The sequence below is a fragment of the Rattus norvegicus genome, chromosome 3, assembly GCF_036323735.1.
Source record: "Rattus norvegicus strain BN/NHsdMcwi chromosome 3, GRCr8, whole genome shotgun sequence".
Lineage (NCBI taxonomy): Eukaryota > Metazoa > Chordata > Mammalia > Rodentia > Muridae > Rattus > Rattus norvegicus.
Window position 1 is genome coordinate 45888099 of NC_086021.1, and position 17141 is coordinate 45905239.

The 17141-nt window shown below is 36.2% G+C and overlaps 1 protein-coding gene across 6 annotated transcripts in view; it reads right to left on the minus strand.

Annotated features, from left to right (window-relative positions):
• The window catches only part of Lrp1b (LDL receptor related protein 1B), a 2121147-nt gene that overhangs the window by 884098 nt on the left and 1219908 nt on the right, over window positions 1–17141 (minus strand). For all 6 annotated transcript variants that reach the window (XR_010064783.1, XM_063284873.1, XM_063284870.1 and 3 more), the window contains exon 11: window positions 16251–16487. Coding sequence is in view for 5 of the 6 variants with exons in the window: in XM_063284873.1 (XP_063140943.1) it covers window positions 16251–16487 (237 nt within the window). In the remaining variant the exon portion in view is untranslated. The remainder of the gene's footprint in view (window positions 1–16250; window positions 16488–17141) is intronic.

Genomic DNA, 17141 nt, shown 5'->3' on the forward strand with positions numbered 1-17141 from the left:
ACACTACCTCGAAGTAAAGGGTTGGCAAAATACATTCCAATTGTGGTTGTTGGAATATGTGTGGCCTATGGGAAATAGCACTATTAGAAAGTATGACACTAGTGGAGGAGGTGTACCCTTGTTAGTGGACTTGTGTCACTGTAGAGGTATGGCTTTGAGGTATCATATATATGCTCAAGTCTGGCAGGGGGACGCAGACCATGGTCCTGGCTGCCTTTGAATCATGATGTAAAACTTTTGGCTCTTGCAGTACCATTTTTGACTGGATATCTGTCATGTTTCCCACTGTGATGATAATGGACTGAACGTCTAAAACTGTAATTCAGCCCCAATTAAAATGTTTTCTTTGTTATCTTGGTTATATTGTCTCTTCACAGTATTGAAACCCTAACGAAAATTGAAGTTGGTACCAGGGACTGCAGTATTGATGTGACAGGCCTGACCATGCTTTTGTTTGAAGGAATGTCACTTGGAGAATTTGGATTGGGAAAGCAGTTAAATATTTTAATTGGAGCTTATTGATATACTAGTTGAAGCCTGGAAGACTCTTAGCCTCCATTACAGGCTTGATCTCATCCAAAGAACTGAAACCCTTAAGAAAAGAAATTGAGTTCTCCAGAGAAACATGACTATGCTTCCAGACTGGCTTGAACTACACTGTGGACTCATTCCTACCAAAAAAAACCTTACCAGACTCTACAATCATATGATCCAATTCCACAAAGTGACTCTTCCCTCCACCCCTTTCTTTTATTTCTGTCTTGTTTTGTTACTCTAGAGAGAACAACATCCTTACCAATTCTGCAATCAGAAAATTTATTTCAATTATTATCTAGATATAATAACAGACTTCCCACTCATTCATTTCAGTTGACACACCAAGAAGCATAGTTTACACAGAACAATGTAACTTCTAATTCAATAATCCTCTAGAGATTCCCGGTGCTTACAAATCCCATTTTGTATAATACAGTTAAGAACTTCTGGATAACATCAGAGACCTGCTTATAAATAAGGGGAAAAGTCATTATAATGAAGACCTTTTTATTACCCAATTTAGTCTTTTTTGCCAAGAGAGAACAGAGTTAAAATCCTGTCATCTACTTAAATTCAAAATAGCAAAACTATTTTTGCATACTCATTTTACTTTCACACCTACATCATGATTTATAAAAATACAATAGTTTGGAGCCCTGCACATGAATAGGAAATTGCTTATCTATCTCATATTAAATGGGAGAGGCAGATCTAGCAGTAGGTGCTGCAACACTGTTTCATAGACAGGCTTCCACATGTATTTCCTAATAAGGTTTAGGTTTTTGTGTTTGGATATGTAAACATTAAAAATCCAATTGTGTCACTGCAACTGGTAATTTTTATCTCAAATATCATAGATTAAAGAGGAAAAGTGCATTATATAGGATATCTCTATCCTATAATAGAGGACACAATAGTATACTGTTCAATAAACCATAGGTATCATTATATTCTGAGTTTGGATTACCAGTAGGAAATTGCAATATTCACCACATCTTATAATTACTATGACAAGGACAACATATATTATTTTAGATGTCCATGTAGCTGGTGATTGACTAACTACCAAATTAAATTAAACAAAATACACTTGTTTTAGAATCACATAAATATTGAGAGAGACGGGACAGTCGAAGTACACATGTAAATTATGTGTAAATGTGATAGGTGAGAAAAAATCCTTTAGCAGTTCACCTTGCAAAAGCCTTCATTGGCATCTAATAAAAACATATACTAACAACACTGTGTTCACAGATAGTCTTCTTAAAAAAGGCAGCAAATAGGAACAAAATTAATTACAAGATTAGCAAGCAGCTTACTATTAATTTTGTATTTTAATGATGAAAGCTGCTGAAGAGCTGTAGATATAACTTCTACATTAAACAAGTAGCAACACAGGACACAAATGACTTTACCATTTACCCAAAAGTCAGCACAGAAAGCTTAGACATGGGACTAATGTCCAGTGTAGCCCCTCCACTTCCTGTGCAAGTTTGAACACAGAATTGTAGAAGAAAAAGGACTCACAGAGGCAAAAGTCCACTTGGAGTTAAAAGAAAATTTAAAGTTAAAATTTTAAGTTGGAAAAGTGTGGACTGAGAAATAAAAGGGCTTGAATCTGGATCTGAGGTAACAAAGCTGATCCTATAAAAGGAAACTAGGGATTTGGAGTCCGTGTCAGTAGACAGGCTGGTTGTCTTCAAAGAAGCCCTGAAAGACAAATGTAAGGCAACATGGCCTTTCATATAGCCTTTCTTCTGGTGAATATGATTTGAACACACTAAACTACCAGCAATATAATGGGGGCTTATAAAAGCACCCATTTATTATAGAAAGGAGACATCTAATACAACCCTAAGACAAAGAGATTAATGAAGAAAAACTGAGCCACATCTAGAAAACTGTGACAAGAGTTCAACTATCCATACACATGATAAAAGGCTGATGATAAACTACAAGCTGCTCATGGAAAAATAAAAAAAACAAGAGTGCAGCATTTAATTAGTGGCTAGCAGATCCAGATGACGCCTACAGAGTCAGCCAAGGCAGGCATCCAGCAGATGGGTCAACAGATGACTCCAGAAATCAGACACACAAAGAGCTTCAGAGCATCACCATTCCCTTAACTGAACAAGCAATATATGAATGGTACTTAATTGTCTCCCTGTTTGAGCCAGAGGAAACGCATAGAGTGTGCAACCCCTTCATCAGATTAACTTTTCTATACATAATGAATTAGTCAATCTCAGTAGAAATTACCTCAGTCTTACTGCATTTCCCTCTCAACGTCTCTTCCTGTTACTCCTGCCAGTATTAGAACACGGTTTGGCTTATTCTTGCTTATGTAAAGCGCTGTCTACAATGAAGCTGCTCCTTAAAGCTGACCCTTTCCTATCTATGAACTCATTGACCCAGTGGAAGTATTATGAGACCATGAGTATTTGCGCCCTCCTCCTGACTTCTACCTGCTTGAGACAAAAAGTCTGTATTGCAATCAAATGGCCCCTTAAGTTAGCCAAATATGATGCATCACTTCAATGGATGGCTTATAATCTATTAACTTATAGGTGACAAATTCAGTAATATGTAAATTTTATTTAATTATATGATCACATTTGTCTGCAGTGTGTGTGTGTGTGTGTGTGTGTGTGTGTGTGTGTGTGTGTGTGTGTACCATGTACAGTGTTAGACAGCCCTGAACTGGAGTTACAGTAGGTCGTTAACCACCATGAGGGTACTATGAATAGAGCCTAGGTTAACAGTAATTACTGCTCTTAACTGCTAAGTCATATATTTCTTCAGCTTCTGAAAACAAACTTTGATGACAGCTTTCGTTCCATTCAAAGGCCTAATGAGAGAAAACAGATAAGAAACGAAAAACAGAGTGAACTGATGAGTTCAATCAATCCTTCTTGGAGGAAAGAAAAGAAGCTCAAGATTATAGCTTACGTGTTGATGTCCGCCTAGACTAAATCTAATTTGCAATATAATGCCACACTCTTAGGAAGTAGGCACATTTCCTGTTATATAGCCAAATTCTTGGATAGAATAATTGATAATTATTTCAATCCCTTTATTTTTTTTTGTGGGTGCAGTGAATTTTATTGATGGTATATAAGAGAGTAGGGAGGGCTCCCTCATGTTATTACGGGTTTCTGGGATAGAAATTGTGAGGGAGATGCTCAGTGTTGGGGGCCAAGTTGGGACAGGGACTCCTTTAGCAATAAGAGGTCTCTCTCTTGCTCTCAGTGTCCTTGCTGGGGTAGGTGGTCCAGAATTTCTTACTCCTTGGAGGCCATGTAGTCCATGAGGTCCACACCCTGTTGCTGTATCTCTATTCATTGTCATATCATGAAATGAGCTTTACAAACTTGTCATTGAAAGCAATGCCAGTCCCAGCACCAAAGGTGGAAGAGTGGGAATTCTTGTTGACGTTGCAGGAGATAACCTGGTCCTCAGTGTAGCCCAAGATGCCCTTTAATGGGTCCTTGGATGCCTGCTTCACCACCTTCTTGATGTCATTGTACTTGGAAGGTTTTTTTAGGCAGCATGTCAGATCCTGGGAAAACACTGGTAGATTGATGTTTAAAAATAAACATAAGTTATGTATATGACTAACATAAAGGCATGTCAGATCCTTTAGTTTAGTCATACATATAACTGATATATATTTTTAAACATGTATCTACCAGTGTTTCCTCTGGATTCAAAACTTGTTGGGGCTGCCAATGTGGCTCAGTGGATAAAGTCAATTTCTGGCAAATCTGATCACATGAGTTCAATCTCCATGTGCCACATACTGGCAGGAGACAACTCTGACAAGTGGTCCTCTGAACTCTACATGGGTACTGTGGCACAGACCTTCATACACACACACACACACACACACACACACACACACACACACACACACACACACACAGAGAGAGAGAGAGAGAGAGAGAGAATTAAGTAAATTCATGTAACTTAAAAAAACTTTATAGTTATGTAATACAATCTCACAAATATTGGTTTAATGAATGAAGAAATGCATGAATGCCTTACATCACTTCATGAATAATTATATTGCCTTGTAATGACTGTCCAGTCATTTATCACTTGTCTCCATCACAAACTCTGAGATGTAAAATCTTCATCTGTATTATACTACTGTTTGCTAACTGGTAGAGTGTATTTAAATACACATGATCAGCCTGGTATGGTGGGACATGCCTTTTATCTCAATGCTTGGGAGGCAGAGGTCGACTGCCCTCTGAGTTCGAGACCACCCTGGTCTATAGAATAACATCCAGGACAGATAGAGCTACATAGAGAAACCTTGTCTGAAAAAAAAATGTGGTGTCTTAGTTTCTATTGCTGAGATGAGATGAAACTCCATGTCCAAAAATCAAGTTGATGAGAAAAAGGTTTATTTGGTTTACACCTTCCACATTACTGTTCATTATGGAAGAAAGTCAGGACTGAAAATTTAACAGGGCAGAATGCTGGGGCAAGATCTGCTATAAACACCATGGAGAGGTGCAGCTTACTGGCTTGCTTCAAACAGACAAACAAAAAGCAAAACAGAACAAACAAAAACAAAAAAACAAAAAAAATGCCAGCAAAACAGCAAAACAAGCATCCTACACACATATATAGTCAATAGTATTAGAGAGGAAATATTTTCCTTATTTTCCATTGGGCTTTAATTTTAATCTTTTAGTATGTATAACAATGAAGCTTAATACTTGTTAGCAATGGTCTTAGTTAGGGTTTAGGATTTCTATTGCCCGGAATGAACACCACAACCATGGAAACTCTTACAAAGGAAAAGATTTAATTGGGGGTGGCTTACAACTTGAGATTTAGACCATTGTCATGGTAGGAAGCATGGTGGCATGCAGGCAAACATGGTTCTGGAGAGGCAGCTGGATGTTGTACAACTGCAACCACTGGCAGCAGTAAGAGACAATGCCAGACTGGTACTGGTTTGAGCATTTGAGAGGTCAAAATCCACCCCTAGTGACACACTTCTTTCAACAAAGCCACATCCACTCCAATGAGGTCACACTTCCCAATAGTATCACTCCCTTTAAATAGATCTTGCTATGGCAGCCATTTCTATTTAACAGCCACAGCAATGTTTGCTTATTTTTCTACTTTTTCTATTTAAGTAATTTTTAATTTTAATTATGTATTTGTGTGTCCATTTATGTATTTGGGCACATGAGTACTGTTCCCACCGAAGTCAATGGATGGTATTGGGTTCCTTTAACCTATTGTTATAGATTATTGTAAGCTGTTCAACCTGTATTCTGGGACCAAAACTTGGGATTTTTGAAGGAGTTGTATAAACTCTTAATTTGTGAGCTTTTTCTCTATTCTCTACATATTCCTATATGCAGATTTCATGATCTCAGCACGAGGTAATGTTTTTTTTAATTCAATTACATTTCCTTCATTTTTTATTCTCTAAATCTTTTCACTTGCTATATATAAGACCAAGAGAAAAATCTATTTACTATACAATTTTCTTAATATTTTTCTCAACATATTCTGTTCTTTAAGTTACCTCAGCACTACATCTGTACTACATTCCAAACACCATCTACCAAACTGAAGAATGTCCTGAAGTATGGGCATTTCAATTTCTCTTTTTTTTTTCAGAAAAAGATGACAAGATATTTAAAAATATGAAAGGAAATACTTATACTGTTAGCATCAGACAGCAGTTATTACCCTGTTAAATATTTATAATGAAGAAGAAATTTACAAAAAATGAAAACAGAATAAATGTAGTAGAAGGAAACAATGTTCATAGAATGACAGATAATATCCTTCATAAGGATAGCCTTCTCTGTCTGGAATATTAATAAATAACACTTGGTTATATATAATGGCTTATATAAACACACACATACACACACATACACACGCATACACACACACATCTTGCCTCTTGAAGTCATAATAATTATAAAAGTTTAGCCAATTTGCAAAATTGAAGATTATTTTCATAGATTGATAGGTTTTATCTGATATTTTATCTAATATTTACATTCATAATTCAAGAAACTGGTGAAATATTTTGTTTAAAAACATTAATGTTGATGTGATAAACCACTTTGACTAAAAACAACTTGGGAGAAAAGAGTTTATTTGACTTACACTTCTATGTCATCTTCATGGGAAAAGAGGACAGGAATTTAAAGCAGCTACTGAAGTAGAGACCACAATGCAACTATGTTTGCTGGCTTGTTATCGAGAGTTGCTCAACTTGCATTCTTATGCAAGCCAGAAGCACAAGACCAGGGGTAGGCACTACACACAGTTGATTGAGTCCAATCATTAATCAGGAAAGTGCCCCACAGAAAAGAACGTGCCTGTTTAAAGGTGACTGTAGTTTTGTAGTTTGTGTTAAGTTGACATCTAATATGCAAATGTGAAGAGTTCTGCCAGAAAGCAAAATAATCGCTCTGAAAACCCAGGCATGGTGGTACGTGCTTATGTGTGCAGTACTGGTGAGGCTAATACAGATGAATTTCTAAGGCTTGCTGACCAGCTGACCAAGCTTAATATGTGTACTTCAAGACAAGTTACAGATCCTATCTCAAAAGCAAGATGAGAGCAGAGTAATGAGAAATGACAATAGACATTGCTAGTAACTTCTACATGACTACACATACATACATACATACATACATACATACACACACACACACACACACACACACACACACACACACACACACACACATGCACACACCCACAGAGTGGCCATATAAACTCTTATAAAATTGTAGTTCAACATCTTTCTTTCAAGATGGTTTAGAATAAGTGAATTATGGAGCACAATCTCATGTTTCCTCATTCATCTGAACTTTGAAATAAGCAAGTTTGTTTCAAACTAAGATGCTGTGAGGAGCAAAATAATTATGAATGCTCAAGTTAAAACAGAATTCATGTAAAATAAATGGTCAATATTAGGATTATTTACTTGAATATTATGCACAACTTAAATCTTCCTCAATGGTAGAGCGCATATGAAAACTCTGGATTTTCTTATATTTTCTCAAATCAATTATCAGGCTTTTATCTATGGATATGGAGAAGGTCATTTTCTTGTGTTAACTTAGCGATCTATAGTTCGTAAGCTACTGAAGATCTCTCTGCGCCCATGTTGGAGCATACTCCCAAATTCTCTTGAAGTTTTTCTAACACTATCTGTCATAATCTATGTATACCATAATGTTTTTTGTGCTGTGCACATTCTGAATACTTTTACTTTAGGTAATCCTTAATATTTGTACTTGCTCATGATCTAAGACATAATTTTGGAATTTACATTTATAAACATTTCTGAATTGGATCCTACCTTTAAAAAGTTCCAAAACTTAATATTATAAGAGAAAATTTCCCTTCCCAAATATCTTTATGGTTTTTTTTAGATTTGGGATAAGAAATAATATAGAAAGTAAAAGTCTGATTCTTTTTTTTATTAACTGAAATGGAAATATTCCAGTTCCATCTCTGAGTGCTTCTGGAAGGTATAATTAATGTCTGGTATGTGTGTTGAATGGATGCACATAATTATTAAACTGCTTTAAGATTACCTTAAGCCTTTCCATACCATTTCTTCCTGTTTCTATTAATATTAATACAATTTTAGGAGAAGAGGTTTCTCTCTAAACTTCATTTCGAGTTTATTACACTATTGAAATTCCAGGCTGTGGTTTCTGTTCTGTCAGGCTTTTGTCATCAGCATTCCAAATTTGGATTACTCTTTACTTCTGAATACCAATGGCTTCCTTTTGGAGTTCTCAATGCTAAACTAAACTTTTGCTAAGAATAATTTTGCAGAAATTTCATGGATATAGAATGCAAAATGTTGTCTCCTTGCTTACCCTTTCATAAAGTCATCAACTCATTGATTACCAACAATTCCTTACAACAAGGATACAGATTACTAAAATACAATGCTGTTTTCACATGGACATCATGCTCACCATCTTGAATGATTTATACTAGCTAAATGTTTTTATAAACCAAAAACATGTATTTTATTGTTAATAGGCATCATATTTTGAGATAGATTTTAACCATACTCTCTTGCACCATCTCTTTGAAAAACAGGGTTCTATTTTTTATAATATAATATATAGAACATTTCTTGTTGTAGAGTGAGAATTTATACTTCTAATTTTACTTGGCCTGTTTAAGTGAGACCAAATAAGCTAGTTGAAAGCAAGTGACACATATTTGCGTCAACCAAATGCCTCCATTTTATAAACTGTGAGTGTTGGAAAGTATCACCAGGGGGTATTATGCATTAAGAAGAATGAAGCTGGGTTTTCATACAATGGTAGGGTGAAGGAGATGAAAACAATTTAAACTTGCTTTTCAAATTCCCATCTGCATTAGAGAATTTGAAGAATGGGCATTCAGTGCTCATTCACACACAAGATGCTAAAAGCTACAGAGAACAGTGAAACACATAAAAGAGGGGAAGACCAGTGCTTTGCAAGAGCACAACATTCCTTGATTTTGAATAAAGAGGGATACACAGTACAATAGGAAGGCCCCCAGGTCTCTGAGAGAGGAACAGCAAGGCTCATGGAGTGTGTTCTGTGGCAAACATTTTTAAAAGCTAAAATAGGAAAGAATTGTTGAAAGTAAATGTAGTTTGATGTGCAAGTTTTGAGTCTCTAAGAACCCCAGGCACAAAGAATCCCTTCAACTGAGTTCACATACAAAGACTAAAAGCAGAACGGGAAACCTTAGAGGGACCCCTTAGTGTCTCAAAGACAGGAAACTCAATCCATCCCTCAGACTCACTCAACTCATATACAAAAGAAAACAGCTGAAGTACTAGGGAAGGGTGAGAAGACCTTTCTACTCACTATGACAGGACAAAGAACAACCCTTTGTGAGGGGTATAGAAATAAAGTTATCTACAGTTGGCAAAGGAACAGGAAACCTCCCTGGAAGCAAGAAGATAAAAGGCTCAAAGGTGAGCAGCTATCAAGGAGGGTGGAAGTTGAGCCTTGTGTTCCTGAGGGGAGATGGGTACTCTGCTGTACCTGCCAAAGCTCCCTACTTGTAGCAGGACAACACTAGCTGAATGTTTGGAAAGGAGCAAGAAATATCAGCAAAAACAAACAAGCAGACAAACAAAAATGATAGATATTCATGGATGAGAAGTCACAAGCCCAGTGTCACCTAGTTTGGCTAAAGGAAGTAGAAGTACAGAAATTCAGCTATAAACCCTCTGAAAAATTCTGAGCACAAACATAATTGACAGATATCATTCATAAGGGTCAAATGAGAAAGCTAGGCTAACTCCCTGACAGACTTCAAATTGGTGGTTTCGGAGACTCGGCCTAAGAACTGGGCAAGGCCAGGCAAGCCTAGACAAGTCAATTACTAATAGAAAAACAAGCAAGCAAGAAAACAAACAAACAAACAAACAAACAAACAAACAAAACCACAGGATCCAGCCTTCGTGGCCTAGTAATGGTTCCGGAATGCCTAGAGACAGTGTAAGAGAAAGATCATCTACCCCAGAACTCCAATATGCTTTAAATCAAGCCTATGAGCTTACTAGATTGGCTCTCTTAGTAATAGGAGATTCCAGCATGCTAGACTTCTGAAGAATAAAACATCCTTTGTGTTTGCATACTGTAATCATGGACACTTACCCAGATTTGTCATATTTCTGCATTTTCTTATTTCTTTCCATTTTAAAGACAGAGAATCTTGTTCTGGATTGGCTTTAAAGTATATCAGCTGAGATTGTAAGCTTGCCCTATGACATTTGGCTAAGTAGTGATATAATTAATTTTAAAGCTACCCCCGAGTCATAAATGGGTCTGCTTACAATGTGATTAGTTCATAGAAATCCTTTTCTATTTCCTTACCACTCCCTATCAATGATGACAAAAGTGGAGATACAAAAAGTAGACATCAAGTTAAAAGACTGCAGTGTCAATGACGGATGTAAATGAGAGTCAGAGCACTAGGTGTTGAGCATTGGTCTGTTGCCGTGTATTATAAGGCGAAGTACAAACTCCCAAGGTCTAATTGCTTCAAATATCAGAGAGTCTACATTTTGACCAAAGTGATGCTTTGTGACCTTGCCCCCAAATTATTTCTAATTGGTGAATAAAGATGCCTACAGCCTAGTGCTGGAGAGAATTAAGATAGGCATATTTTCGAATTCCCATACTTGGTGTTGGAGGAGACAACGAGAGGAGAGAGAGGAAGGTGGAGAGAAGAGAAAGACACCATTGGTTAGCAGTCAAGAAAGCATAGCCATGAAGGCTGGTCAATTGGAGCTAAAAGCATCCCGATGAAACTTGGAGTTATTAATAGGAAAGTAGGTTCTAATAGCGTAAAAGGGTAGACAGCTGCCCAGGTCTAGTGCTGATTAGGCTTATTGAAAATAAAAAAAGTCGTATTTTTTTTTCCAGGAACTGAACAATCAAAGGCAGAGTAGAAGCTCCAGATTGAGATTAAATATTTACTGCAAACTAAGAAAGGAATCAAATCTGTTCGCAATGCCATCTCTTCAGAAAGTCACACAAATGGGGCATAGAGCAACCTTGTTAATTCATTAGACTTGGATTTTCATACATGTAGACATCATATATTCTATTCACCAAACCAAGGTAGCACTGTGGCTTAAAAATGATTGGAAAGCCTGTTTCTGTTTGTGTCTTGTTTTGGTATTTGGTTGGTTAGTTAGTTTTGTTTGGTTATGAGTAAAAAAAGGACTGGAGTTTATTCAATTTTGGACTGTGCAGGAGAGCTTATTGATCTTAATGATTATGCTGGGAGATAGAAATAATTTCTTTTTACTTATGTCAGAGTCAAGGTGTTCAGCATAAACACACATGACCAATAGCTTTCCCTCCAAATTCATTTTTAATGACTATCTTCATGGTAACTGTTCTTTTTAATTATGGATGTTAGCTACTCCCAAATTTTGAGCTGGTGAGACTGATTGATGAGACTATTATTTTAACTGAACATTTTTATATAACTAACCTATAGTACAGTTATTAATTTTATAACTGTACTCCCATGCGTATGATAACCCCAAGTAAAATATCAAGTAGGAACCATGTAGTAGTAGAAACAACTAAGTAATTGGTTTCTCCTGTTTTAGTTAATGCTGAAAGTTGATACCTTATAAAATTATGAAAAATCCTATTACTCAAGATTTTGTGTATGTCTGAGTTTGCTACTGACATCATATTTCCCAGCTTCTCAAAAGGCTGAGGCAGAGGTTGACAAGTTAAAGGTCTGCCTGTGCAACAAAGCAACTTTAAGGAGAGCTTAATTATCCCAAAATATACTCTGTCAAAAATATTTTAAAAGGGCAGGTGATAAACACATACATTCTTACAAACATACACACAAATGCACATGTAACACATATATACACTTGTTGATATTTTCCAAGTATTTTATTATTCATTTGACCAAACCAGAAATTTAATATTTAAAAATAAGCATTTTTCTCATTTTCAATTTTTTATTTTTAATACAAGACCTTATTATACAGCATTTACTGAATTCAAATTGTGATCCTCCTGTGTCAGCCTCTTTAGGGCTCAGATTGCAGTTGGAGATAACAGATTTGTTTATAGAAGCCTCTAGAACTCTTTTGAGCTGAAACTGTAAGAGGTTGACAAGAACTATATTTTGGTGGCTCGAAATTCTCAGAGTGAGACTAGATGGGATTGCCAAACCCGAGGCCTCAGATTATCTAGAGGAAAATTCAGAGCAGAAAAATGGATGGCCCATTGCCAGTACCTCCCAGCATTCAGGAAAAAAGCAAGAGTCTAGATGAGAGCCGATGATACAACTAACCATTTTTTATGTCCCATGTCTTCACCCAGCTTTCTCCTCTCCATATTATCTTATGTTAAATAATGAAGGTTATCATAGCTGGCTACCTCTGCATAGCTCTGTTCTTGATTTATTATAATATTCCTTCCTATCTTCCTTCCTTCTTTTATTTTTTTCTCTTTCATCTTTTTAGTGCATTTCTTTTTCCCCCTTTCATAATTTCACCTTGTTCTTTTTTATATTCTTTTCATTTCTAACATATCTAATTTGTTTTGAAGGGATCAACAGACACAGACCTACATTCTTTGAGCAAACCATTTTTACTCCTCACTGTTATGGCCTCACAGAACCTCATGATCATGTTCTCATCCGTTCTCCCTCTCTATCATGATGGTATAAATCTGTAGTCTTACTGTAGTTGTTTTTTGTTGTTGTTGTTTGTTTGTTTTTTCTTTTTTTAAAAAAAATCTTTAGACTTACACTGTAGGAGTTGGTTCTGAGGAGAAAAGGTCCTCTTCCCTAATTGGTTCTTGATAAATCAATAAAGATGCTAGACGCTAACGAGCTGAGTGGACTAGGCAAGACTTCTGGGTCCTGGTAAGCAAGCTAGCAGACACAGGGGAGAAAGGAGGATTTTCGCCATGCTTTGGAGGAAGGAAAGGTAACTAGCCATGTGAGATCTCAGGCAGAGCATCCATAGGCCATTTCCCCACACCAGAGATTAAAAACACAAGTAATGTTCAGGACAGTTTGAGTTGCTGAACAAGGAGAAAGTAGATGAGCAACTAAAATTGAAGGCAGATTTAGGCTGCTAGGCTAAGAGTATAGGGAAGGGCATTATAGCTGAGGGAGCTTAGAAGCACCCAGTAATTGTGCCATGAAGTTGAAATCTAAGTTAATGTGTGTGTGTGTGTGTGTGTCTGTCCGTCCGTCTGTCTGTCTGTCTGTCTGTCTCTCTCTCTCTCTCTCTCTCTCTCTGTGTGTCTGTGTGTGTGTGTGTGTGTGTGTGTGTGTTCATCTGTGGATCTGAAAGAAACTGGTGGAGCTGGTAGTATAGATTGCCTGGAGGTTAAAGCAGGGTAGCAAAAGCTACATGCAGCATTACACCTTCTCTCAGTTGCTAAAATATTAGTACATATTTATTGTTCTTCTATTCACTAAATAAGTCGTGTTTAAAGAACGATTATTATATATTGAAGTACTAGTCTGTTTTCATATATATACTCCTGAATAGTGATTATTATTACAGTGGACAAAAGAAGATAGACTATAAGGCCTGGAACAGTAGTCAGCAGTTTTTCAAGGAAAATTGAAACCTTTATATACTACAACGTACACTATTACAACAACTCAATAATATCAACGATAATAATAACTCTGTGTGTGTGTGTGTGTGTGTGTGTGTGTGTGTGTGTGTTTAGGACACCTTGAAAAAAATCTCAAATATGCTAACTACAGGGTTAAGAGAAGCAGAATTGCCTATAATGTTATACAAAAATATTTCAGAAATATTAGCAGAAAAAATCCAATCTAGTTTGGATTTTATTTTAATAAAGAATATTAAGTTTAAAATGAAGAGGCATATAGAAAAGAGAGCAGAAAAGAAAATAGCCACGTTATATGACAGCTAAAACACACTATCTTATCCAAAATAAGGAATTGTGTTAGAAGCTTCAAGAGAAAACATCGAGCCATGCTGAAGGGTATTGAGTCCACAACAGATGATTCCTCCACAGAAACATTAAAACCATGTGGGGACCTGAAAACATGTAGCCCAAGTTATGAAAGATCACACCTGCCAATCAGGCTATGAGAACCAGAAACACTTGTGATTTTCAATGTAACTTTACATTTTCTCTTATCAATATTACAATATAAAAAGGATTTTTAAAAGAAAATATATAACTGACTGAAAGAAAAACCAATATATCTTGTCTTTTATAAGAATATGATTGCTAAGTATTTTTAAGTTTTGAGTGTTGCAGCAGGGTTTCAGCAAGGTTGCAGCAAGACCTGAAGACATAATTCAGATAGCAGCAAAGGAGCCCATCTCTGTTATGTGACAAAGCACTAATCTCACTGATAAGATAATGCTCTCCAAAGTAAGATTATCAAAGGGAACCTCTAATCAGAGCCCAGGAACTGAAACTCTTCTAAAGGAAGCCAAGAACCTCTTGTTATATTTTCATGACTCATGAGAATCTTTTGAAAGTTCGATACACCAAACAATCTGCTTGGCAACAAAGTACAAGTTCATTGTCTCAAATTCTGGTATTCTATTTCAGAGATAAGTAGCAAGACAGTTTCTGCCATAGTCACTGAAAACAAAATGTCTAATTAGAACCTCCTTGAGAATACAAAATCTTGGTGACATACTTCCTTAATCAGTAAGCTATTTTAAAAGTGTCAGAAAGTGGTTCATATTTCATTTTAAATCTTCATTTGCGTCTCTCAGAGAGTAAGTTTTCCATCACTAATAATTTGATTTGAAGTGCAGCTGAGTTGAGTCAATCATCTCCCCACGAGCCCCTTGTTCCATTTCGCAGATCCATGTAGAGCTTTGGGCTCTACCTTGAGTCTGTATGTTCACTGACTCCATGTGCATCTGACCACTGGATGGGTCTTCCTAAAATATGACTTTATTCACATTTTTATCTTATATGGAAAATAATTCAGATATATATTATTGAGAATTAGATTTTTCATCATATTTGCTTCTAACTTACAAAAATCGTTTGTCACTAATATCTGAAAATTGAATTTCTAAAATAGTGATCCATTGAGGGTATACATTCTGTTGCTGGATAGTATTTTTTCCATGGAGTTCTTGGGCAGCATGAAAGTTTCATCTCTGCCTTTAGCATCTCCCCATTAAGATGTAGCTGACAAATGACAAGGAAGCCCATGTAAAGATGTCTGCCATTCCCTGTAGACTAGGAATCTTCCCATTGCCTAGGAAGTTCCTATGTTTCTTGGGTGCAATTTGTATTTCATTAATTAAATATTGCAATGCTTTAAATTTCCATGTGTTTATTATATTGTCCATCAAGATAACCATTTTCTAAACTTGCTTTTAACTTTCAACTCATAGGATAGGCAAGCAAACAACCCTTCCTAATATATTGATTCTGAGATTTCTAAACTATTCGAGAAGCAAACAGGGTTTAAAGATGAGGAAAAGGAGATCCATGATTATGATAAGCATTTACTTGATCATCTGTTCATTTATTATGATGATATTTTTTCTACTGTTGCTAATGTTATTTTTATTATTTGATCGCCTACTCCTAAGATAATTTCATACTGGTTTAAGCAAAATGAATGTATGTGAGGCTTACAGCATACTACATTTATTACAATATTTGTCTTGATAAATTGAAGGAAGTTTAAGTGTTTGAGTATCCTTAAAGATATTTACTCCTTCAAGATCAAGGCTATGCAGTTCCATTTTGGTTGATAGAATAAGAAATAGTGTGCTGAATTTGATAGCAATGGGTACACTGCCACTTTTGTTGAGTTAAACAATTTTCTAATGAGGACCAAACACTGTAGAATTCTTTGATATCCTTATATTCTAACATAAAGTCTATAAGGCATCCTTATAGTTTTGTACTTTACCAAATGGTGAATAATATCACTATTTTCCTGAAGTGTTAGAAATGGAGTGGGCAGTTCAAGTGCAGTGTTTCAAAGAAGTATTAGCATATGGGGATAAGAAACCTGTGAAAATTAATGTCACTGAGCTGATAGAATCATAAAATATTTTTAAATAAAAAAGGAAAATTTGGAATTTGCTTAACACAATGAAACACAGTGGATGTAGCCTTTTCAGGGCCTCATCTCTGAACACTTCAAAGCCAATGTCACACAGTGTCACTTACCATCTTTCAGGATGGTTTCTCGCTCTGTGCCATCTATCTTCTGCCGGCCAATTAAGAAACTGGTCGTGTCAGCAAAGTAGATATAATTAGCTTCCGCATGGAAATCTAAAGCACGAGGGTTTACCAGATTTTCTATGGGGATCATGCATTCATCAGCTATTTTGGTATTCAAGTCCATTCCTCTAACAATTCCTGGGCGTCCTTTCCCATAAAAGAGGAACAATTCATTCTTTGGCCCTGCAGAAGAAAGATTACAAACATAAACAACCCATGCGGACTAATCTTCTTTACACTGAAGAATGTCACTGTTTAATTAACTGGCACAATTAGGCTTTTTTAAAATTCAATACTAGAAATTAAACTCCAAAATATGCCAAACGGATCTTGATGCAAGAAGGCCAGCTAATTGCATTACTTTAATTAAAACAGAAATTACTTCACTGAATGGGTTATATTTAGTTAATTATTCTTCTGCCTGCATAGCACAAACATGACAGATCATTGAATAACTTGTAACTTGTGAAATGGAAATTTATTAAAATATCCGGTACATTTAATTGTATAATTCATTACAATTGAGGTAATGCTCTCTGAAGATACTATCTATTGCCCTCATTACATTTGACAAAGCTGCAAACTTCAGGCCAATTAAAACACTGCAGTATGGAGTTGCCATATACAGACTGTGACCAACAAAAGATTCACGAGGTATCAGAGCAGGTATCAGGGACATGAACATGAATGTTGCTGGGTTCTGCTGTCCAAACAGCTGACTAATTCTTATGAGAAATGCCAGCTGATAGCATCAGTCTACTTCACAGCTTAATTGTAATTTCAGAGGCTGACACTGTCCAACAGTAAATCTGATATGCAACGCAGAGAGCACTAACA